The sequence below is a fragment of the Brachyistius frenatus genome, unplaced genomic scaffold (genome assembly GCF_029030835.1).
Source record: "Brachyistius frenatus isolate BFR_SWC_R1_liver_20210118 unplaced genomic scaffold, ASM2903083v1 Contig_169, whole genome shotgun sequence".
NCBI classification, from domain to species: Eukaryota; Metazoa; Chordata; class Actinopteri; family Embiotocidae; genus Brachyistius; species Brachyistius frenatus.
This window is the reverse complement of record NW_027210768.1, coordinates 790,244-815,494: the sequence shown is the minus strand read 5'-3', so window position 1 is coordinate 815,494 and position 25,251 is coordinate 790,244. Positions and strand designations below refer to the sequence as shown.

Genomic DNA, 25,251 nt, shown 5'->3' with positions numbered 1-25,251 from the left:
TAACACTAATTCTATAGTAACTCTTATTAAGCATTACATAATCACAGGGTTGGAAAGCAGGTTATGCTAAAGTCATGTGCAACCATAGTTAACTGTAGAAAGGATGATGTCATTGTGTAATGACTGTGAGTGGATGGATTACAATTTATCTTCAAAACTCATCTATATAGACTGAACTTTGGAGACTTCCCACATTTCCATATGAAGATGACCTTTAAACATATAATCAGTGGAGCAGTTCTTACATGTTGCTTGTCTCCCCCCAACTTTCAGCCAGCACTGTTGTCCAGAGCAGGAATGTACCCCCTTTTATACAGGTAATGTGTTGAGACAGGTGTCTTTTATTCTGAGAACTTTCTTAAAGTGAGAGGACAATTCTAACCGTCTGTGGAAGACAGAATTATTGCTGGTTGGTCAGAGATCAAATACTTATTTCACACAATCAAATGCAAATCTGTATATATATATATATATATACAGTGGTGTGAAAAAGTGTTTGTCCCCTTCCTGATTTCCAATTGTTTTGCATGTCTGTCACACTTAAATGTTTCAGATCATCAAACAAATGTAAATATTAGTCAAAGATAACACAAGTAAACACAAAATGCACTTTTTATATGAAGGTTTTTAATTTTAAGGGAGAAAAACAATTCAAACCCACATGGCCCTGTGTGAAAAAGTGTTTGCCCCCTAAACCTAATAACTGCTTGGGCCACCCTCAGCAGCAACAACTGCAATCAAGCGTTTGCAATAACTTGCAATGAGTCTTTTCCAGCTGTGGAGGAATGTTGGCCCACTGTGCAATTCTGTGCTGGGTTATGTTTACAATAATACAACATATATGTATGCCATATCATATTACTTATATATAGGTCGTATTATTAACTATTAATTCTAAGGGGTAGACAAAAGGCTGTGTTTGTGAATGAGAGTGAAAGTACTGTGCCAAACCAAAAGGTCACAGGAGGGGGTCTGCAACCTGTGGGGTCACATACTGTTCTTCTTTGAGGCATAAACAGGAACAGACGGCTGTCGCCAGGACTCCAGGGTGTGAAGGAAGACAACCACCACCTCCACCAACCAACAAAGGATACATCAATACACATGACTTTTTGGTGTCTGTACTATAAGAAGACTGGGTCAGGGAAAGTCAGGAGGTCAGACTTCGTGAACTGACACATACTCTGTTGCGGTCAGGGAAACATAGTCTGGACCCAGAGCTCTGTAAACTGGTTATTCTGTTGCTGTTAAATAAATATCTTGAAGCCTGACATATTCTCCTGTTGCCTCATTAAAGAACACGCAGGACTGGGGGCTGACACATATTGGCTTTGTACTAGCAGGAGCCCAAGTCCAAAACCACTCATCTTTACAGAGTTGTTGTAATTCAGACACATTGGAGGGTTTTCCAGCACCAACCTCCTTTTTAAGGTCATGCCACAGCATCTCAATAGGATTCAGGTCAGGACTTTGACGAGGCCACTCCAAAGTCTTCATTTTGTTTTTCTTCATCCATTCAGAGGTGGACTTGCTGGTGTGTTTTGGATCATTGTCCTGCTGCAGAACCCAAGTTGGCTTCAGCTTGAGGTCACGAACAGACGGCCGGACGTTCTCCTTCAGGATGTTTCGGTAGACGGTAGAATTCATGGTTCCATTTATCACAGCAAGTCTTCCAGGTCCTGAAGCAGCAAAACAGCCCCAGACCATCACACTACCACCACCATATTTTACTGTTGGCATGAGGTTCTTGTTCTGAAATGCGGTGTTACTTTTACGCCAGATGTAACGGGACACACACCTTCCAAAAAGTTCAACTTTTGTCTCGTCAGTCCACAGAGTATTTTCCCAAAAGTCTCGGGGATCATCGAGATGTTTTCTGGCAAAAATGAGACGAGCCTTAATGTTCTTTTTGCTCAGCGATGGTTTTGGTCTTGGAACTCTGCCATGCAGCCATTTCTGCCGAGTCTCTTTCTTCTGGTGGAGTCATGAACACCGACCTGAACTGAGGCAAGTGAGGCCTGCAGTTCTTTGGATGTTGTTGTGTGGTCTTTTGTGACCTCTCGAATGAGTTGTCGTTGCTCTCTCGGGGTAATTTTGGTCGGCCGGCCGCTCCTGGGAAGGTTCACCGCTGTTCCGTGTTTTCTCCATTTGTGGATAACGGTTCTCACTGTGGTTCTCTGGAGTCCCAAAGCTTTAGAAATGGCTTTAGAACCTTTTCCAGACTGATAGATCTCAATTACTTTCTTTCTCATTTGTTCCTGAATTTCTTTGGACCTCGGCATGATGTCTGTCTTCTGAGGATCTTTTGGTCTCCTTCACTTTGTCAGGCAGGTCCTATTGAAGTGATTTCTTGATTGAGAACAGGTGTGGCAGTAATCAGGCCTGGGTGTGGCTCGAGAAATTGAACTCAGGTGTGATAAACCACAGTTAAGTTGTGTTTTAACAGGAGGGGGCAAACACTTTTTCACACAGGGCCATGTGGGTTTGGATTGTTTTTCTCCCTTAATAATAAAAACCTTCATTTAAAAACTGCATTTTGTGTTTACTTGTGTTATCTTTGACTAATATTTACATTTGTTTGATGATCTGAAACATTTAAGTGTGACAGACATGCAAAACAATTGGAAATCAGGAAGGGGGCAAACACTTTTTCACACCACTGTATATATATATACATATATATATGTCAGTATATAAATGTGTCTATATATATTTTTTTTATATATATATGTAAATGTGTGGGTTGTATATATGAATAAATAAATACATTAGATCTGACCACCAGGTGTTGGTTCCTACCTTGTGAGACTTCCTGTAGATGAGCTGGTTGTCTCTGATGGTGAACCAGCATCTGAAACACGTTACAGAGTATTTAAACATACGTGTCATCATGAACCACGTGATGAAGATGAACTGTGTCGGCACATTTTCCAGGTTTTGGATCTCTTCCTAGAGCACTTGAACAGGTATCCCTGGATGATGTCATCACTCCCGGGACACGGGCTGACCATTCCTTTGGAATAAAACCCTTTTTCTCCCTCCCCAACCACCATGAGCACAGCTCAGTACGATTGGACCCTTGTCAGCCACCGGAGGGGACAAAACCGCCCCCCGGCCAGGCCTAAGACAAATTACGGGCATGAAATGCACAACAGGAGGGAGTGGGGTTGGACTGGGAGACCGGCCTGGAGGAAGGCCCGTGCTCCACCCTTCATCCGTTCGTTCGGGGGGGGATCAGTTCCCATATCCTAACCCTAACCCACCTCTATCTCTACTCCGCCTCTATCTCTACTCCGCCTCTATGACTTTTTCATCCATCCAAAAATCACCAAAGTCATACTATAGTATGACGGTTTGGACAACATACTATGGTATGACTTATTCTTCATATTTTAGACGACATACGTATTTTTAATTTTTTGGGCAAAAAAAACAAAACCTCACACTATATAGTATGGCTTTTTAAATTTTTGGGACAAAGAAAAAGTCATACTGTAGTATGTCGTCCGAAATAGGACAAAGTTATATTATAACGTTGTACAAAATAGGAGAAAAAGTCGGACTGTAGTACGTCTCTAGCGCCCTGCCTTGCCGTAACCCTTCGTATAACCCTGTAACCCTAGTAAGTGATGGTGTCTACCCAACTTACAGCAAAAAGGTGTCAGGAATCGGACATTTCGGTGGTCGAGCCCTAAATCTCCATTTTTCCACTCAAAGAAATCAATTCACTGGCAGTGATTTTACATGAAAGGTGCTGGTGAGCTCTGAGAAAAATCATACAGGTTCACAAACAGTTATAAAAAATCAACTTTATTCAAATGTTCACCAATACAAAAAACCAAATGGAGAGCGTCTTCTCAACTTTAAATCAGTATTTTCCCGTTCTGAGCTCATGTTCTTATAGTGGTTATGACGCGTGTGCTTTTACAGCTGCAGGTGTGTCACCACCCGAGACATTTTTGGGGTTTCGTCAGTAGACACATTTCAAATGACAACTAGATGTTGTTCGACGGTCCGAGGACGAGAACATGCCGACCCGTTTATCAGGAATGTGAAGAGAGAAATCCGTTTACTGGAAAGAAATGATTAGCTTTGTGTCCAAAACCCTGAATAAATACCCGTTATAAAAAAAAAACACATCCATGTTGTAGTTATGCATACTCTAAAGTCTGTGTCCACTTGACCAACCCACGTTCAACTGTCTCAACATAAAATCTTCAAAGATAACATCATCTGACCGGCTGCCCGTGGCAACCCTGCAGACTCTTCTCAAAGTGTGTTGGTATGTGTTCAAAACAAAAATGTAGGACCAACAGATATTGTCTTTAACACAACTGTGGTCCTGGCTGTCTGTCAGCAGCTTCCTCTCAAAAGGATTTCATCAAAAGCCAAATAATGACGGACTATATTAACACTAGAGCACAGCAACACACTTGGCACCGGCAAACAGAGAGGGGAGGCGGATGTAGCCTGAGTATGTTGAAAAAGAACAAAAAAAAAAAGAAAAAAAGAAGACATGACCTGAACAACTGGTGAGAATGCGCAAGATCTGCAGTTACAGTCTGTACTCGTATGGACACGTCACTTTGTTTGCGGCGACATGATTTCGCTACACTTATACACCATGTAAAGGAGGAAAAGAAATGTGTCTTCATTCAATGGTGGTTTTTCTTATTTCGCCAGTCCGATCTTCTTCGCTTCAGTTTCGTAAATGAGCAACCGCCACATCTTCACGATGAAGACCTCAGCTTCTTCATCAAGGACCTGAGCAGGAGCAGAAGGACAGTTCAGTGAACTGCAGTTGAGGAGCAATTGGAAGACAAGAGACATTGTCAGGAGACTTTTTGTGGACATTATCGCCCCTAATCATATCGACACAACAGCAGACTTTCCTCAGAGGACTATTAGGCACTGATGGGAAAATCCATGTGACGAGGTGAATGAATAATGATGCTAAAAGGACGGTGGGGCGACCATGAACTTCCCTGTCATTGCTTCATTATTGCTGCAAAATAAAAGGCATATAAACCACCTACAAATTTTAACACAGCAGATCTATAGGTTCATTTTGAGAAACAGTTTTTCTAAATTTAGATTCTCTCAATTCATCATTTTTGCTTTAAAATAGTAAAAAAGTGTTGATGAAAATGTATTCAAGTCAAAAATTTGTATTTTACTTTCAGGTGTATAATATGCAACTTAAGTTTAACAGACAAAAAAGAAAACCTGCAGTTCAGTATTCTTGCTTGAAAAATGACTGACAGAGATAATAAAAATAGTTGTCAATTAATGGCTTAATCATTTCAAGGTTATTGATGTAGTGAAGTCTAGTCGTCACAATACGGATTTATCTGTTGCAATCTGCAGATTTTAACAGGCCGAGGTTGCTACTAAAACTTGCATTCATATTTCTGGCATTGAGTGATGTCTGAAGTCTCATTTTTTTTAAACATGTTATGAAGCAGGGTGCTCACAGATCTGACGTGATGGGGAGCACGTCCAACACATCACGGTATGCATGAAGAACATTTTGTAATTATGTGAATATTTCAAGCAGAGAAGAACCTGTCTGCTCTGCTATCATGAACATAATCAACATGCACACATTTGTCACATTACTCACCATGGCAACATCATCCAGGATACTCTGCGGCATACTGTGAGCCATCACCTGCGAACACGCACAGACACAAACATCAGGACCGTTCTATTTTCCCTCCAATGTCAGAATGACGTGAAATGTACCAACACACAGGATCAATACCTTGGTGCAGACAAAGTCCACTAATGTCGCCTCTTCCTCGCCAATGTATTCTATGATCTTTTTATTGATCCAGGGACGAACGCGTCGTTCCATTAACGTCTACGGAGCAAGAAATAACAACACAGGAGTGAAGATCGAGCACTTATGAATGATGACAAGCATTTAACCGAGGCCAGAAAGAAGAAGAAGAAGAAGAAGAAGAAGGAGAAGGAGAAGGAGAAGAAGAAGAAGAAAAAAAAAAAGTTTTCCATCAGGCTGCTCAACAAAAAAAAAAAATGAAGCTTCCCAACACACACAATCATCTGGTCCTCCAGTAGTAGTTTTGTCACCCGATATCTTCAAAGTTAACTTGGATTAAAGAGACGCAGGTTTAACGCTCCTCACCGTGTCGACCATGGCCCAGTCCAGCGGGTAGGAGAACAGCTCGGGCTTCCCGGTGGGAATCTTTTCTATCAGCGTCTTGATGTGTTTGCGCTTCTCCTCATTGTTGGCTCCCTTTATGCTGGAGAGCCCGGCGCCGTCCACCCCGAGGCTCTTGTCGTCGTCGTAGTCCAGCGGCACCAGCTTCCTCTTGCGCGGCTGCTCGTCAGCCTCCTCGTCGTCGAACTTGTCGAAAACGCTGTCCACCGGAAGCTTCTTCCTTTTCCCTGCGTTGGGTTGACTGGGGCTTCCTGTGGCACCTGGAGAGGATGCAGAGTTCAGAACTAATAATCAGTTGCTAATGTAAATAATTCCCCCTCAGATACATTTCATAAATATATATTTCCCATTTTCCGGTATTCTTCTTTTTCTCAAGTTACTAACAGAAGAGATGTAAAACACATTGTGCTCCATGCAGGATCCAGTCAGTGATGTACAATCAAGCAGATTACTGCCTGCCTGGTTTGCAGCTTTACAACAAAATGGAGAAAGATGAACCCCCTCGGTGATTCACAGCTCAGCAGGGCTAAAATAAAGTTGATAGCTATCTACATGTACAGAAATAAGCAATATAATATACTTATTAAAAATAAAAAGATTGATTTTAAGCCACAGAGGGAAATCCAGCTGTGTTAAGGTTGTTAACAGGAATGTGGCAGTTTGTCACTGTTGTACACAAAGTCACCACTGAAATTAATTCGTGTGAGTAGGGATGCAACACACCAGTATATTCACTAATGATTGGCAACAATTATGCCCTCGATTAATCCATCATTTTGTCAATAAAATGTGAAAAGAATTGCTTGTTTTGACAGACCGGCTGACTTTTGTCCTCAACCTTAAAATACTTTCAATACATGAGGGAAAGAAAAGCAGCATATCCTCAAAACAGTCGGAAATAGTTTTTACTTTTTAGCTCTGGTAACAGAAAACTATTTTCATTATGAATCAATTCTGTCTGCCGAGTAAATTTACTTGAGTCTTTTTAAGTTGTTTCTTTGGCCCAAATAGAGTTGTAATTTCAAATTAAATAAAAGAAATATACATTAAAAAAATAAATAAATAAAAAAACCTGCAAATGTTCAGCTTTTGCTCAAAAAAATTATCAGCATTTTTCCTTTTGTTTTGTTTCAATAAGAATCTGATTGCTGAGAGTGAGGACATAGTTGTTTTGGACTCACCCAGTTTGAGGCTGAGGCCGATCTTGGGCCGGTGCTCCTCCTGCGGCAGAGCCTCGGGTGGCGAGTTCTCGTGGGGGATAATGATGCCGCAGGGCGACTCGTCTCCGGGCGTGTTGGGAGACACGTTGCCGCTGGCTGACGACACCGAGGGCGCTGCCGTGATGGGCCGCATCGTGGGCTTCAAGCAGGGTTTTGCGTCTGGGTTATCTTCATCGTTCTCATAATCATCATCCTCGCCCTCCTCCACCTCGTCGTCAGAGGGGGCGGGCCGCGAGCGGGGTTCTGCTCTGTCCGGTTCCTGTCGCCGGTCCCGGTGGTCTCTTGAGCCCCTGTGGCGTTCACGTTCCTCCTCGGGTTCTGGCTCTTGAATGACGGGAGGCTGTCGCAGACGCTCCTCCTCTTCCTCCTCCATCTGGACCAATAACGGGCAGATATGCAGAAAATATCACCCAATCGCAGCGTTTTTACAGAAAAGAAGGTCAGCAGACAATGAAAGCTGGACACCCCTGATGTGCAGAGATGCAGAGAGACCCAGATGATAACGTGACCTTCACAAAGACGGCAGACATGCTCGCTCGCTCACTCACTGCAGACAGATTCAGGCAAACACGCACAGTATTATAAGAGTCAAGCGTACCCTTCGTAGCTCTGCGTCCGGGTCTGGATGTCCCTCGTCTAACAGCCTCCGTCTGATCTCCTCCAGCTCCTCCTTCTCTCTCTTCCTGTCACGCTCGTCCGCCTCCATCTCCTTCTCTCGGTCTCTGAGACGCTTCTGCAGCGCACTGCCCCTAGGGGTCACATCGAAAATAACAGCCTTCAGAACAATGGCCACAGCTGCAGTGTGCTGCTACGAGTCAGATTTGGGTCACGCAGCATCTGCTGCTACTTTTTAGTGTTTTTACATGTTTACACAGAGCAGTAAAATAAATACAGAAAGGTTTAGTCATCTGGAATTTATCACATTTCTGTAGTTGTTTGAACAGATTTGGTGTCATAAACATGATTAAAATCCTCCTTACAGAGAGGCACATGTAAGCATGTATTTTTGACGTTAAGCCGACACCGTAGCTTCGTTTGTTCTTGTTGCTCACCTGTAATACTTGGGGTCGTCTCTGTCATCGTCATAGTCTTCAAGAAACTCTTTCAACCGTTTGCCTTCTTTTATCTAAAGGACCGTGAAGACAAAAGGACCAAGCTGAATTTCTTCAGGATAATAAATATTTATTCTTACACATTTGATTGTCTGACTCATAAAATATTTTGGACACGCAAAAAAACACGACCCCATGGAAGGCTCTTTTTGCAACACAATAACCTGAAAAGGGGTTAAAAGTTATAAGTTGAAGCTCAAATTAACAGGTTTTGGTAGATTTCAGGACAAACCAGCTGATATCCTGGCTTGATAAGTGACTACAACGCCTCAGCGGTCACCCAGCGTCTTCTCACCATCTCTCGTCGTCGCTCATCTTCCCTCTCGGCCTCCTTGGCATAATCACGGCCCTTCTTCCTTTCTCTGAGCTCCCAGTTTTTTAGACGCTGAAATAACATCGTCACAATCACACACAAAAAAAACCACAACAACACACATATCTATCCCAGCCCAAGTTAAGAGACAAACACATTAAATGTTATGTGCTAAAAACTAAATTTAACCTTTAAAGATTTAAATGTAAAAAGAAAACAACAACAAAAAAACATTTTGTGTGTATTTATGCAGTACTTGACTCTTTTCCTACCTCCTGATAGGCTGCTTCCTTGTCTCTGAGTTTCCTCTCCAGCTTCCTGCGTTCGTACGCCTCCTCTTCGTCCTCTTGGTCTCGCTTCTTTTCTCTATCTCGACTCACCTCCCTTTAAAATCAAAGTTAGAGACACTTCAATCTCATTTGGGGCAAAAAAAAGTATTTGCAGAAGCATCAAGCTGCTCATTAAGCTCTGTATATGCCCACACAGTGCTGAGAAGAGGAGTTCATATCAGCCCTAATGGGGACAAAGGCTCCTAACAGGACTTTTAGCGCCCCCTGAAATTTTTGATTGATTTCTTGAATCCCACACTGTCAACTTTTTGTTGTTGTTGCTTCACCTGGATCGGCTGCGGTCAACACTCCTGTCGCGGCTTCTGTCTCTCTCCCAGTCTCTGTCCCGCTCTCTTTCTCTGGTCCTACGGTCGCGGTCTTTGTCCCTGTCCTTCTCCCGCTCTCTGTCTTTCTCCCGCTCTCGGTCTCTCTCCCGCTCCTTCTCTCGCTCCTTCTCCCGCTCGCGGTCCCGCCGCTCTCTTTCCCGCTCCCGCTCTTTTTCCCGATCCCTCCTCTCCTTCTCAAACTCCAGCCGCTCCTTCTCCCGCTTGTCCTTCTCCTCCTCTAGTTTCTGCAGAGCAAAACACAGACAGGTTCAGCTGATGCCACGCGACGCCCGGTCAGTCTCTGCAGGCAATTTAAGACTGTGCACAGATCAAGTGGTTTCCAGACTTTGAGAGGTTTCAGGGGAACATGCCCTACTCTAGTCGGTGCAAAGCTTGTACGAGAAGCAGCAATCTTAACTGGGAAAAAAACCTGGAACAATCAAAAGGCTCTCCCTCACAGAGAGACAGCTTCATCATTCATCTAAAGCATTACAATGCAATGTGTTGCAGCATAAACTACCGTTTAGCAAGAATGTAACTGGAAACCACTTTAATGGCCATAAAGATCTGTGAAGCATGTTCAACTTGAGGCCTTCATAACGAGAAAAACGCGTCAAAAGACAATGCTTTTTCTCTTCTTAAGAGTCCTCCTCTCAGAACAAGGAAAACAAAAACAGAAAACAGGCATCAGTCTTTTGGTGAACTAGTTGTTTGTGACTTACAGGTGTTGAACTATGGACTCAGCCCTTCGCTGCCCCTACAAGCCTTTTAAGTTAGGCCTGGGAGGAAAGCAGGTCACACGGTATACAAGGGAAAAATGTTATGGGATTCTGTCTTTCTTAAGCATCATCATTTTCATCATCAACAACAGCCTTTATTTGAAAGGGTAACATGGCATTCGAAAACAGTGCTAAATCAAGAAATGAACATCATGAACATCAGTTACTTTTCTGCACAGATAAATGAAATTGTAGAAGCGTTCTTACCCCTGCAGAAGTCTTCAGCAGCTCTTCATGACTCATTATCCACCCACACCCACACACACACACACACACACAACTCTGCCTTTATGCTCATTACACACAAGGCTTCGAGGTTAATTTCACCACATTTGTAGATAAAAATAGCATCTGGTGCAGAAAGATGGTGTTGTTCAACGGGTTGCATTTAGGGCACTTACATTTGTGCTGTTGAGAAGACGCAGTTTAATGTCACTATTATCTCATCTCAGCTTTAACAGTCATGTGCGACCGCAGACAGTCATCTGGTCTTCAGCAACAAACACGGACTAACTGAAAGCCTTGGGGGTAATGCAACTCGAGAGAAGGAAATATATGATGACACGACAAAGAAGATGGCACACGTTAGCATCTTTTGAAAAGTTATGGCTCTCCGTTTAAGTATTACGACTTATTGCTGAAGGGCCTGATTCTAGTAGCAATTGCTTTTATTAATTTCATGTCAGGTGTCTATTTACATCCGTTTGAGCATCTTTTCACTTACCTCTGTGGGGTCTACCAAGACTTGCTAAAATACTTGACATGGTTCAAAGCACAAAATGTTCTTACAATAGTTTCCCTAGTAGCGCCATGCAGTCTACCAGTAACACTCGTCATCATTTTCGTTGATTTAGTCAAATTGTTTTTCAGAATTGTAACTCATCAAGTCCACAGTAAGAACTTGTAAATGTGCAGCTCTGCGCTTTATCGTTTTAGATTCAGTCTCTGCAGGACTTTGTTTTGGCCAAAGTTTAGATAATGCTTTTTCTTCAACCCGTTGAAACTCAAGCAGGCTTCTGGGCGTTTTGTGCTCCTGTCACATGTTTACTCACTGTGGGCTCATTATTTATCGCACCAACAGGTCATGCACCTCTATGGAAACAGCACAGTCATGGCTAGCAGTAGGGAGAACTCAAAAATGTCTTTTGTAAAAGTATAACACGGTAATGTCATAAATCATTAAAGAAGAAAAACTTGCCTTGCATTTGTTTGATAATCATTTTAACCAAAAACAGGGAAAAGATGGGATCTATAAGACAACATTTTTCGGGATGCCCACAAGTGTTCCCAACAAAGGAACAGCGGGGCTCCACATGTTGGACTATTTGCAATTTTACAACCTCTACAAACCTTTCCATCGTATCCCCTTTGTGCTACCATCTGCAGTTCAGTGGAAAATTCAAAGAATTTTTGTCATGTGATTGTAAGTCTCAGCCGAATCATTCAAGGCTTCTCAGTGGCTCTGAGCAGCGCACTGTTTTGGGTTTTATACAAAAGCTGGATCTGGATTTTTGGCAAAATTATAAATGAGACGCGTAGAATAAAGTGATCTCAATGAAATATTTTAAGCTTCGATTTGGTCATTTCTGTATAGTCTGTGCACATAGTTAGTTCAGGGACCATCGTAAGTTTGAAAACCCAATGATAATTCCTATTTTCAGTTTCTGGCTTTGATAAATGACGCAATATTTGGAGATTTCTTAAAGAAAACACATCTTTCAACCCTTCCAGCAGGTTTTTGGATTCAGAGGGTTAAAGAATAAAAGAGAACCGTGTCTTTAACATTTATCCTGTGCAGTTTTTAAATAGATGGATTAACTCACTGATCTATCTTGCAAGACAGAAAAACTGAGGCAGAGAGAGTGAGACACTGATGCAAGAGAGGGAAGAAAGAAACCACACAACAACACATACAGAGGGCACGCACCTTATCTGTCTTCAGATCATCGTCCTGCTGTGGATAGGGCGCCCCCGCCCCACACTAGCATTATTAATGCTACAGCCAAAGTCACTGCAGTGGTTATTGAGTCCTTGTGCTTCAACATGAACACCATTGAGACAGACCATAATTTGCAGAGGACTCGCACAAGTTCACTGACTCTCCAGCTTTCCAGGGAACCGCCAATGGTGTCATGAAGTCAGGATCAGGTAGGGAGGTGTAGGGAGTCAAATGGTTGGCTGAATAAAAAGGACATCACAGGCCCAGGCCAGCACACACAAAAAAAGAGAAGTGCAGTTGCCCCAATGCAAGTCCTCAAGAGGGGGACGCCCAGTATATGAATATAGTAAATGAAGGCTGATACTTACATCCTATCCAGGCAACTTTTTCCAAAGCTCTGAGATTCATCTTGCTTTAGTCACCATATGATCACTATCATAATGGTGGGGTTTAATGAATAGATTAGCTTTTAAGTAACTTTACATCGTCTCCATGCATTTTTGTGTGATGAATGAAGAAATGGGTCTATAATGGTCACACCTAGGTAGATAGTTTCACTACGGTGGTCACAGGTGTCAAATCAGGCCTGAGAAAGGTGACAAGAACACTAGCTGTCTGCCTACTTGTGTCGTTTGAACACTGAACATCAAACATTTCATATGGTATAGGGCGCACTAATATGTTTGGTAGTGTAAATTTTAAGGACTGCCAATCAGGAGCACAGTATGCATGTTACTGAGATCAAGTAAAGTGGTTAATGTGTCAGCTAAATGTGAAAGCTCTAGGAGTGAACTATGTGAGCAGCTGCTGTCCAAAACCTGTAATGTCAACTACAAGATCGAAGAAGCCACTTTACCTTGTGAGTGTCACGAAATTTACTAATCTCTCTGGAAATCAGGTCTCTCTTGTCCTCCTCCATGTCAATAGTGTTAATGTCATCCTGTTGCAAAAAAGGAGGGAAGAGTCATTTCTCAGGATGAAATAACAATGTTCACTTACACGTCTAAATTCCAACAGAACGGTGGTACAACGTATAAAAGTTAAGAATGAATAAATGGATACCTCTTCTTTTTTCTCCTTTTTTCTCTTTCGGCGCTGAGATTCGTCGTCCTGAGAAGGTGCATTAAGTTCAGCAGCATATTCCCGCATCAATCCATCAATGGCACCTTTGACAATCTGATCTTTCTTCTTTGTGTCCTCGTCTAGAACTTCTTCTTCATCGTCTCCTCCATCTTCAGCCTTCTTATTCTGCCAATACAGAATTTTTTTTTTCTTTCAGTTTAGGGGTCACTGTGTAATTTAGCCGCTGCAGGTAATAAACATCTATCTGAACAAATGTGAGATGTGTGCAGAGATTCAGAGGTTTGGACTGAGGCTAAATGCATGATGGATGCCTGAAGTGTCAAATGCAGACACACTGATCAAGCTTATAACCAGCAATGCTAATTCCCGAGAACAAATTCGTACCCCGTTCGCAGTCTTCTTCTTGGCCTTCCATTCATCTAGCTGAGCTTTGGTCTTGGCATCCACCTTCACCAGCAGGCTTTTGTCTCCAATCTGCAGGTCATGAAGCAGCCGCAAAGCTCGCAATGTGGACTCTGGCTCTTTGTACTCACAGAAGCCAAAAGCTGCAAAAGATATTGACATAGAAATAGACATGAAGGCAGATTTAAATAGCAAATTAATTGAGTAAATTATGGTAAATTTTAAGCAAAATAATCTTTTGAATTTAGAGCCAATCGCCCAAGTTAGCCATGGATGAGCTGATGATTATTGCTCTGTGCCTTATAACTTACCTTGAAGCTTGCCAGAGGCTCCTTGGACTCTCTTCCAGCTTAGAACAATTCCACATTTCTATAACATGAGCACAAAGAGAGAACGAGTTAAAAACTCATGGAGAAATGAAAAATGATACACAAGTCACAATTTCAACAGTGACTGCACAATTTTCACAGTTGAAATTCAATGACTATTAACATGTATGGCATTAGTACATAAAAAGAGCAAATTCATAATTTCTGTGTTTCTGGTAAGATTTGGTAGATATGACGGAGGATAGAAGAATCGTATCGGTCTGCTATTTCCAGGCCCAGAACATAATACTTTTGGATCACATAATTGTGACTTGACAGAGATTTGTAATCACTTTTCTCCCCCTTACCGCCAGCAGCTGTCTGATCAGCATGTCTGAAGCTTTCTCTGATATATTCCCTACAAACACGGTGGTGGTGGGTCCGCTGTTCTCATCGTTTTCTTTGGCTCGCAGAGCAGCAATGTCCTTCTTATGCATAGGAGGTTTACTGACCACTGCCAAGGAAGGAACCATTACTGTAGATGTGGGCGTCATGATGCTCATGTGAACTGGGATCATTGGTGTTCCTGCAACAGACAAAGAAAATATACATCAACTCCAGACAAAACAGCAAGGAATTGAAAACATTTAAAAGAAATGTAAATTGGTGTACTTTCTTAAAATGTAGGTTTCTCTAAAATCTGAGACTGTCTGGTAACAAGTCCACCTTCATCTAACCTGAAGCTTGCTAGTATGCCACCTCCAATAATAGCATGGCTATGCAAGGGCTATGTTTAACACGCGTGTTTCAGGTTTTATGCCGTCATGCACATTTACGTTGAACAGTTGTGTGCTTACCTGTGGGGAAGCCCGCATACTGAGGGGGCATCCCAGGAGGGGGCAACAACGGCCGGTTTAAATGAGGGGGGAAGGACATTGTGGATGTGAATCGGACCGACCTGATGAATGAACAATGACACCTATTAGCACTCTATACATATGTTGAACTCATACTTTGAGGAAGTCCTCCAAACAATATAATTTCACCATTATAAATACAGTTTGAACAATTACAAGCGTAGGTTTCTTTTGGTTGCACGTGCTCTGAGGAAGATCCTGCCATGTTGCGTCGGTATTACGCAATAGTACGCAAGTCCAACATCTATTTGTGACGTATACAACCCGACTGTAACAATATATGAACTTTGGAGAGTGACGTCCGGCAACTTCATATCGAAAAGTCACACACCAAATATATTGTGAAATTGTTGTCCGTGCCGTCGCCAAATAACTGGAGGTAAATACTACAAAAAAATAAAAATATGTTAAACTTAGCACGGTAGTTAGCTAAAGCTAGCACAGAGCACGCTACCGAGCCCCGGCAAAGCAAAATTAGGCTACAGCTGGTTACCTAACAAGCAAAACTCACTTTAGCGGGCTAAACCTGGGTTCGGCATGAAGGTGAAAATGTCCATATATACATACCCCGAATCTGGTGGCGTGTGAAGGGATTAAAACTGCTATCAGAAGATTAATAATTCCGAAAATCTCTCTACGCTCCGAACGTTGGACTAGCACACGAGCTAGTCGCGGGCCCTCAAAAACATTGACGCAAGCGCTTTACGTACCAGACCACGTGCGCGCTTGTTTTGTGTATCGGGACGTTGCCGCCGGACGGAGTTAGAAAATATGAGCGAGTACTGCACTAACCGTGCTACTAATAGTAGTACAAGTACATCGCCACTATTAAGACTAATAACACCAATTAGGCTAATAATAATAATAATAATAATAATAATAATATTACTGTAACAAGAATAAAAATAGCAATGCTATTATTATTCTTGTTAATATTATTATTCCATGGCACTCAGAACTCGGTCGAGTCTATTACCTCTGCAAATATACGTTTAACATTAATATTTATTTTGTATTATTATCTTCAAAAACCCCTCTGTTTTAATGTGGTTGTTTTATTGCTATTATATTCGATCATTCATCTTGTTCTTGGGTTTGTTTGTTTGTTTATTTGTTGTTGCTAAATGTGATTTTTAACACTATTATGTGTATTAACAAAAGCGTATTGGGACCATGGTGTTGTTAAACTTTCAGTTTGACAGTTAATATTAACTAATAAACACCAAACCGCTCTTAAATATGAAATGTGCTGGGTCATTGCTTGGTTGCATCAATTACCATTTGAATAACTGCATATCTATTAATTAAATGATGTAACTAAACAATCAGCTCCTCCTTTTTGAAATAACTGGTTTTCTCCAAACATCAGTGTAAACCTTGCATATGTTAGTTGTCTTTTGATTTGTAGAAAGTATGAAAACAGTCAATTTTGCCCGTTTTTAATAATTATATTATTCCAATAGGGGTCCTCAGTAACTTCTTTAACCTAGCAAATAAGAATTGTACCAATATATTGTAATAATATCAATTTCTTTATTAAAATGAACCCTGCTGGCTGCAACTGGTATAACTGTACAAAAGTGTTTACTTTAATGTAATAAATATACCATAAGTCCAAGTAGTGCTACAACAGATGTATTTTTAGGTCCATTTTAATTCTAGCAAACTGTTGGGTGTTTGGTTACCATGGTGTTTGGGTTGTTGGTAGGTAGGATGGTCTTTCCAACAGCAGCTGTGCAGCAAAGGGCTGCGTCTGACAAGCCGGTGACGTCACTTTTAGGCGGGTTTTTTTCGTGGAAAGTGCTAGAAGAAACGAAGCGCACCCTCTCGGTTTTACATATCCCTCCACCAGGTTAAATAGATCCACAGTCCTTGTTGATTTTATCGAAAAAAAACACAACGTACCAGTGATTTAGACTTACTAGATTTCTTAATTAGATGCAGATAATTGTGCCTCGATAGTATATAATGTCAGCTGGAGAGCCTGGTCCGTCACCAAAAATGTGGTCTCTGAGTAAAACTGTGCTTTTGGTTTATACTGCCACAAGATGGCAGCAATGATGCGCTGAGCTCTGAGCTCAGGGATGTAATTTATCAGTTATATTGCTGTATTTTCCAAATTATAAATTTTCTTTACCTGAAGGCGCTTTAAGGTACACATAGCTGAAGAGTCTTAACAAATTACCTTTGTCTTGTAAATTACAAGTAATGGTTGCACATCACCTAGAGGGGGATTTTACTTGTATTTAAAACATGTTACAACCCACTGAATGTTTTGGTTATAATTGCTTGACTATATCCATAACCATGTTTGTGTACTACTCTCTTTTGAAGTCCATGTCAACAGTTCATTTGGTTTCAACTCACTATGTTGTAACTTCTTAAAATTGCAGTTTTGTAGATGGTCTTTTGCTCACAGGCTGGATTTAGTGGGAGACGATGCGCCGCGGATGGATACGGCCGCACACCGAAACGCATGTGTATAAAGATTCCGGTCTATTAAAAGGAAGTCCCTTTCCATTTCCCTGCGTCAGAGAGCACAAGGGACAATATATTGGTGGCATTTTATTCAAGAAAAATCAACGAAATCAACAAGGTATGTTCGCAAATGTTTTGCTGTCGTCTTGCATACATTATATTGCTTTATTATTTGAGTTTTACTCGCCCTTCTCCGAAGCATTCAGCGAGTGTAGTCACGACGAGAGCTCGTGAGTCACGACGATAACCTTAGCATCAAAACGTGTCCGAGGCCACAGCTGGCACATGGACGGCTTCACTGCTGTTCGGATGGATGTTCCAGGATGCTTCGTCTGTACGCGGTGGGCGCTTGTTGTTCTGCCCGACCGTGTGAAGCCGAGATGTGTCGATGCGGCACCCCGCAGCAGGCCGGCTTCTACCGCGGCAGGTGTGGTGAAGATGACAGCACCGAGTCGGTTTCTTTAACGGACCTCGGTTAACCGTGATGGGAATTTAAAGTCCGTCTAACTGGGTCGGGTCACGCAACGGAACAAATCCATTTCAAATGTAAATATTTAAGTCAAGCTGAGGTTATTACGGTTGATGCAGTTGTCGGTAACGTGAATGCTAGTCGATGTACGCTGACGTTCATTTTGAGCTGTTACGCATTGAAATGAACGCGATGTGTTCACGAACATCCTCGTGGCTTTTGATTTATTCACCTCGCCGTCCTAAATCAGAAATACTTGTTCTGGCTGCTCTTCGCTTCATGGGATGAGTCTGCTTTCTTCACTCTGTGGCTTTTAACGACACCCTAATTGCCGTTTTGCTGACCAGTGAACGTGCGGTGCCGCATTTCGTGCCGGGTTCGTTTATTTCCGTCTCGCCGTGCCTCAGCACGTGTCTGCGGGGTCCATTGTCTGTCGGTCGACGCCATGTTGGTTAACGGCCACTTCCGTCGATACGGAGTAACAGGATGGCAGCTTTCCAATCTTACTGAAACCTGACTGTGACTTGGATCGAATTTGTGATGCCGCAATATGAGAAACGAAACTAAAATGATTTGCGCTTTGAAGCGGGGTAAATTCCACACGAGGAAAACGCCACGTTTAGCCTATGAAGCTGTATGATTTTAGTCCTCTGTTGACATTCAGTGCTTTGTTTATCAGTCCCTAAAACTGATGCGTTTGATTTCCATCTGTAAACATTTAAACTCAAAGCATTTTGCTGTCCTGATTTCTTCCTATGCAGATGCCTGAAGAAATGCACCAAATGGAGGAGGCTGAGACCTTTGCCTTTCAGGCAGAGATCGCTCAGCTGATGTCCCTGATCATCAACACCTTCTATTCCAACAAAGAGATCTTCCTCAGGGAGTTGATCTCCAATGCCTCTGATGTAAGTATGCAGGATCTGGGTGTTTACGTATAAGGCTGGGAGATAGATATGTTTGATCATACTGTGGTATGAGACTAGATATTGACTTGGATTGTGCATGTCTTGATAATGGTTGTCTCTTCCCTTTTTAAAAGGTTGCGTTACAGTAAAGTGATGCCATTTTCTGCACTTAGCTGTTCTATTATTTGCCTTCACCCACTTAGTCAATATTTCTACATTACTGGAAATTATTTATCAAAAACCTCCTTGTGTACATATTCTTGTGGAAGCCCCAATGATCATCCATATCGAGGTTTTTGTTTAAAAAAATATATATATCATGATAATGGATTTTGTTCATATTGGTTGGCCCAATTACTTTTTATAGCTATGCATCAATTTACTTTAAAATTGGACTGGACTGAGATCCACAAGCTTTTCAATGCCCTTGTACACTTTCACCTGAACAAATAAATCTTTTTTGAATTGTTGGTCATTTTATTATCAGTTTTTATCAAGGCCATTTTTGTGCTTCTGCTTTGCTTTCAAGGGCATTGGTGTTTCTAGAACATATTACAGCTTGTCAATTTGTTTTTAGGCTCTGGACAAAATCCGCTATGAAAGCCTGACTGAGCCTTCCAAGATGGACAGCGGCAAGGATCTGAAAATTGAAATCACCCCCAACAAAGCTGACCGCACCCTGACTCTCATCGACACTGGAATCGGCATGACCAAAGCCGACCTGATCAACAACCTGGGTACCATCGCCAAGTCTGGCACCAAGGCCTTCATGGAGGCCCTGCAGGTACTACAGGGGAACACAATGTAAACATGTGAATATTATGGTATGAGGCTGTAACGGCTGCATGTAACCATAGATGCGTCTTAAACTTGCCTCAGAAAAGTGATGGATTTGCATTCACAGTTTATTGTGAGACAGAATTTACGTGCTGTTCGTTGACCTTGCATAATTGTGTTTTCTAGGCTGGAGCTGACATCTCCATGATTGGTCAGTTTGGTGTGGGTTTCTACTCCGCCTACCTTGTTGCTGAGAAAGTGGTTGTCATCACCAAGCACAATGATGATGAGCAGTACGCCTGGGAGTCATCTGCTGGCGGTTCCTTCACAGTCAAGGTCGATACCGGTAGGTGTCCTGGCACCATTACAGTAACGGACCATTGGGGGTGGCGACATCTCTAAGAACTGCTGCTTGATTTGAATATCTTTCATGCACTTAAAGTTTGATGTGCTGCAGCACATTTATGCTGTTTTCTGTAGCAGCAACAACTATTTATTTGAAAGCTTTGTTGATGATCTATTGATCATTTGAATAACAATTGATTGAAATTTGTCAATAAATCAATAGTTACTTGCAACACTTGGTTTGCATTATTCAGCAAAGTCCTTGAGGGGCCGAAACATTAAATGCTGAAAATATCCGAAATTTAGTTTTTAGTGTGCTAATGGCTGTACACTTGTTCACAGGTGAGCCCATCGGCCGTGGAACAAAGATCATCCTCCACCTGAAGGAGGACCAGACAGAGTACATTGAGGAGAAGAGGGTCAAGGAGATTGTCAAGAAGCACTCTCAGTTCATCGGGTACCCAATCACCCTGTTTGTAAGTGTTCAGTTGGACAAAACGCGTTGCCACCTTTGTGTTGTTTGAAGCTAGTTGAAATTGTTGGCGTCTCAGTGGCATTAAAATAGAGAAACTTTGATTTGCAGGTGGAGAAGGAGCGTGACAAGGAGATCAGCGACGACGAGGCAGAGGAGGAGAAGGCAGAGAAGGAGGAGAAAGAGGAAGGTGAGGACAAGCCAAAGATCGAGGATGTGGGCTCGGACGATGAAGAGGACTCCAAAGACAAGGACAAGAAGAAAAAGAAGAAGATCAAGGAGAAGTACATCGATCAGGAGGAGCTGAACAAGACCAAGCCCATCTGGACCAGGAACCCAGACGACATCACGAACGAGGAGTACGGCGAATTCTACAAGAGTCTGACCAACGACTGGGAAGATCACCTGGCTGTCAAGGTAAAGTGGGAAATACAAAAGCAGCTCTTGCATGTGTCCCTCGGCCTGAACTGGGCAAAAACAGTGAGACTAAAGTGAATGCTTCCCCTTTTCAGCACTTCTCTGTGGAGGGCCAGCTGGAGTTCAGGGCTCTGCTCTTCATTCCCCGCCGTGCACCCTTCGACCTCTTTGAGAACAAGAAAAAGAAGAATAACATCAAGCTGTACGTCAGGAGAGTCTTCATCATGGACAACTGCGAAGAGCTCATCCCCGAGTACCTGAGTAAGTTATCTGCTTTTGCCCCTTTGGTCTTAAGCTGAAAGAATACTTCCCAACCAACATGGCCCTCGTTGATTTTTAAATGCAAAGCTGCAATATCAACTGAAGCGTGTGTTTACGACAGACTTCGTCCGTGGTGTCGTGGACTCCGAGGACCTGCCCCTCAACATCTCCAGAGAAATGCTGCAGCAGAGCAAAATCCTCAAGGTCATCCGCAAGAACATCGTCAAGAAGTGTCTGGAGCTCTTTGCTGAGCTGGCTGAGGACAAGGAAAACTACAAGAAGTTCTACGAAGCTTTCTCCAAGAACATCAAGGTATCCAATAGTGTCCTGGGCTGCTTTGTTTTTTTATTTTTAAAGAATCATCAAAATTCAGTTTTTAATAAAAGATCCTCTTCCTTGTTGCACTCCTGCTGTCGTCAGTGCATCACCATGGATTCGTAAGGTCTACTCTCTCAAGTGGTTGTTTTACCCTCTAGCTTTCCAGGGCAGTGTCGTCGTAGCTTGTAGTTATTGCAGATTCCTAAAACCCTCCACATAGCTGAAGAATAATTCTCTGTATAATCTCATGAAGCAGTGCTTTGCCAAGTTAAGTGAGCACAACTGTAGTGTGTACTACACCTGGTGCAGTGCTTGCGTGCTGTAGACTACTCTCTTCGAGTGCATTATGCTGCATCGGACTGACATAAGATGAAAGTATTGAATTTCCAAGCAACTTTTTCACGTACGGGACCTGCATAAAGATGCCGGTTTAATATAGGCAGCTCCACCTGATTGCACTCAGACTGTCTTTCAAAATCCTGGATAAACTGTGAATAACTGTAATTTATTATCGGTCTGTAGCTCGGCATCCACGAGGACTCTCAAAACCGCAAGAAGCTGTCCGAGCTCCTGCGTTACCACAGCTCCCAGTCTGGAGACGAGACAACCTCCCTCACAGAGTACCTGACCCGCATGAAGGAAAACCAGAAGTCCATCTACTACATTACTGGTGAGTTTGTCTTGTAGAAAAGCTGGGTTGTTTTTTTTTTGTTTTTGTTTTTTTAATTTATGATGCCTTAATGGTTTTTAAAACAATACAAGGAATCTTGTAAAGAAATCTTGCTGAAATAATTTGCTCACTTTTGACCCTCCTTTCTTTTTCCTTGGTAGGTGAGAGCAAGGATCAGGTTGCCAACTCTGCTTTCGTCGAACGTGTCCGCAAGCGTGGTTTCGAGGTTCTGTACATGACTGAGCCCATCGACGAGTACTGTGTCCAGCAGCTGAAGGAGTTTGATGGCAAGAGCCTGGTCTCCGTCACCAAAGAAGGACTGGAGCTGCCAGAGGATGAGGAGGAGAAGAAGAAGATGGAGGAGGACAAGGCCAAGTTCGAGAGCCTCTGCAAGCTCATGAAGGAGATCCTTGACAAGAAAGTGGAGAAGGTCAGTGATCCTCATGAGCTGTGAATTGAGATGGAGGGGGGGGGGGTTGGTGTCTTCTTAATTCTGAAGGATTTAGGTTTTTAACCTTCACAACTGCAGTTGACGGTGTTTTGTTTGGCAACAGGTTTCCTAATTGGTCCAAACTAGTGTTGTGGTGAGTTCTCGCTGCGTCGAGGTGGCCACTGAGGCCTGCAGTGGTATCAAGTGTGGCCTGAATGATTTTTGCTACTCGTGTGTTCAAGAGGATTGTGTGGAGATGCTGAAAGTCCAAAACCTAACTCGCTACGAATGTGACTGTATTACTGACCTAACCGATGCCCGTGTTTCAGTTTGCGCATTTTATTTTACAGAATGAGAAGATGAAACTTCTTGCACTCAAAGTTTAATAGTTGGCCAGAATTGTGTGCAAATGTATTTTAAAGTACTGTAAATTAGTAAAACGTTGGCTTCCTCGTGCTGGTGTGTTAATTCTAACAATTGTTCTGCATGCTTTATTAACTTGAGTTTGAATTTTTAAATAGGTCCGCCTGCTGTTGAAGCTCTGCATGCTGCCGTTATGTTCTCTTTAATCTCAACGTGTTCTGTCTCCTACAGGTGACTGTGTCCAACAGACTGGTGTCCTCACCCTGCTGCATTGTGACAAGTACTTATGGATGGACGGCCAACATGGAGAGGATCATGAAGGCCCAGGCACTCAGGGACAACTCCACCATGGGCTACATGATGGCCAAGAAGCACCTGGAGATCAACCCTGACCACCCGATCGTGGAGACGCTCCGGCAGAAGGCCGACGCCGACAAGAACGACAAGGCTGTGAAGGACCTCGTCATCCTGCTGTTTGAAACCGCGCTGCTGTCTTCAGGCTTCTCCCTGGACGACCCACAGACCCACTCCAACCGCATCTACAGAATGATCAAACTCGGCCTGGGTAAGGACGCACTGCAGATCAATAAGACGCAATTATGCCTGCTTGTATTGACATCGATAAATGACGGGATCCTTCGTACCCGTAGGCATCGACGACGACGAGGTTCCCACAGAGGAGGTCACCACTTCATCCGTCCCAGACGAGATTCCTCCCCTAGAAGGCGATGGCGAAGATGATGCTTCACGCATGGAGGAAGTCGATTAAACTGACCGCCCTCCCCCTCAGATTTCTAACACTTTAGCCTCACTTTCCAATTGTTCATCCTTTAAAATTGCAGTAACTGCAAAACAAATAGTCATTCATGTTGTGTGGTGGACCAGTGTTGCTCTCGAGCATTTTGCTGCAAAACCTTTTAAGAAAAGCAGTTTTGTTTTTTTGCTGTAAAAGTTCATGGTGACAGCACATTTGTTTTAACGAGTACCCTGTTGCACTGAGTTTTAAATGTTGGAGTGGTAACTGTGTGAACATGGGAATGGTACATTCCATTATCAGATCGGGTCTGGGGAGGTTCTGTTCATGTGCAACACTGCACGCTGCATGGAGAGAGGACTGTATGATTCCTTTGCCTGAGTCCAGGCTTGTCTGTATTCCAAGTCTTGTTTTGCAAAAAATTAAAAGATGTAATACCTTATGTCGTCTTGTTGTATATTTGCAAGTTGGTATTTTAGGAAGCATTTAACTATAAAGATTTGGGAAGTTATTTAAATATTTCTATCAGTCCACATTGTTCCCCCAAATGACCACTAGATGGAGATGTACAAAAGTTTCAAATAGGATACCAAAATCACATTTTGAGGTCAAAACTCAGAAACTACACTTGTACTAAGAACTGTTCCACATCACAAGTGCCCATGGACACTTCAGATAACCCCCCCAAAAAAATGTTCCTGTGACAACATGAAACATTACATCGCAAACAAGAACCTCCTGAGCTGCGGGACTATAACACAACCTGGCTACAACTAAAATCAGTCACAACTGAGGCCTGCTGCCTGAATCAAAATTCAGGTTTGTTCAACTCGATGGTGGAAGAAGCATTTAAAGTACCACAATAATTGCTTGACTAGAAGTAAAGTCTGCCGTTCTAAACTTAAGTAAAAGTATTATCAGTATAATTTACTCAAAGTATCAAAAGTACTCTGCAGTAAAATGATCCCCGTCAATGTTTTACTGTTGAATGTGTTTTTGGATTCTTTATACTGGTGCATTAATGTGCACAATTGTACATTTAATCTACAGTAATGCTTTATATTCTATTCAATCATGTTTGTTGCATTGTAGTCCTGTGAGAACCAAGTGAGCTCAGGAAACAGTCCTGTTTTCACCTTTGTGCCATTTTAATCCAAGTAGGTTTTTAAAAAGCTTTTTTAGTTTATGAAAAAGGAGAATTTTCTCAGCTTGTGAAGAAACATTGAATCCTTCAGTTTATCAGAAACATTCAAATTTAAAGACATCAAATTTGGAGATACGTGGTTTTCACTGAACAGAAAGGGGGTTAAAATTTTTTTTTAACTTCAAGATAACTTGTAACTACAGCTGTCAGAGTGGTAGTGGAGTATCAACTACAAGATTTGCCTCTGAGGTTAAATGGAGTAGAAGTATAAAGTTGCATAAAATAGTACTTTTGAATTTGTACTTATGTACTACTTGAGCAAATGTACTTTGTTATATTCCACCAGAACTCAAAAGCCACGGACATTTTACTAAATTATAATAAAAGTTGAATAATTTAGTCTCACCGACATGAGTAATTTCTCTAAAGGGGAAAAACTACCCAACAACTGCCTGTTTCTCCATATAATGCACCTGAATGCACCTGTTCATGCAACTTTAAAACACGTGTACTTAATAGATTTTATTTCTCAAAAT

General features: G+C 42.3%; 2 protein-coding genes across 4 annotated transcripts; one reads left to right on the top strand and one right to left on the bottom strand.

The window, feature by feature from the left end:
* Positions 1 to 3,794: 3,794 nt before the first annotated feature.
* rbm25b (RNA binding motif protein 25b) lies at positions 3,795 to 15,600 on the bottom strand. Of its 2 annotated transcripts, none has more exons than XM_069717174.1 (17): positions 15,424 to 15,600; positions 14,853 to 14,953; positions 14,364 to 14,581; positions 13,999 to 14,056; positions 13,670 to 13,830; positions 13,265 to 13,450; positions 13,059 to 13,142; positions 9,446 to 9,729; positions 9,102 to 9,213; positions 8,812 to 8,901; positions 8,457 to 8,530; positions 8,003 to 8,153; positions 7,366 to 7,777; positions 6,149 to 6,444; positions 5,765 to 5,863; positions 5,624 to 5,671; positions 3,795 to 4,764 (listed from the first exon to the last, which is right to left on the bottom strand). In XM_069717174.1, exons 2-17 carry the CDS (start codon positions 14,929 to 14,931, stop codon positions 4,672 to 4,674), a joined length of 2,445 nt encoding a protein of 814 aa, XP_069573275.1. In that variant the 5' UTR covers positions 14,932 to 14,953; positions 15,424 to 15,600; the 3' UTR covers positions 3,795 to 4,671. The 2 variants fall into 2 exon arrangements, with proteins under 2 accessions (XP_069573275.1, XP_069573274.1); XM_069717173.1 differs by having other exon boundaries at positions 15,480 to 15,600.
* A 1,798-nt stretch (positions 15,601 to 17,398) lies between these two features.
* Positions 17,399 to 24,013, top strand: hsp90ab1 (heat shock protein 90, alpha (cytosolic), class B member 1). Of its 2 annotated transcripts, none has more exons than XM_069717172.1 (11): positions 17,399 to 17,508; positions 18,621 to 18,764; positions 19,342 to 19,548; positions 19,728 to 19,887; positions 20,229 to 20,362; positions 20,470 to 20,775; positions 20,871 to 21,036; positions 21,158 to 21,348; positions 21,877 to 22,024; positions 22,186 to 22,454; positions 22,579 to 22,602. In XM_069717172.1, exons 2-11 carry the CDS (start codon positions 18,621 to 18,623, stop codon positions 22,585 to 22,587), a joined length of 1,734 nt encoding a protein of 577 aa, XP_069573273.1. In that variant the 5' UTR covers positions 17,399 to 17,508; the 3' UTR covers positions 22,588 to 22,602. The 2 variants fall into 2 exon arrangements, with proteins under 2 accessions (XP_069573273.1, XP_069573272.1); XM_069717171.1 differs by lacking the exons at positions 17,399 to 17,508; positions 22,579 to 22,602 and adding exons at positions 23,049 to 23,382; positions 23,468 to 24,013 and having other exon boundaries at positions 18,615 to 18,764.
* The last annotated feature ends 1,238 nt before the right edge of the window (positions 24,014 to 25,251 follow it).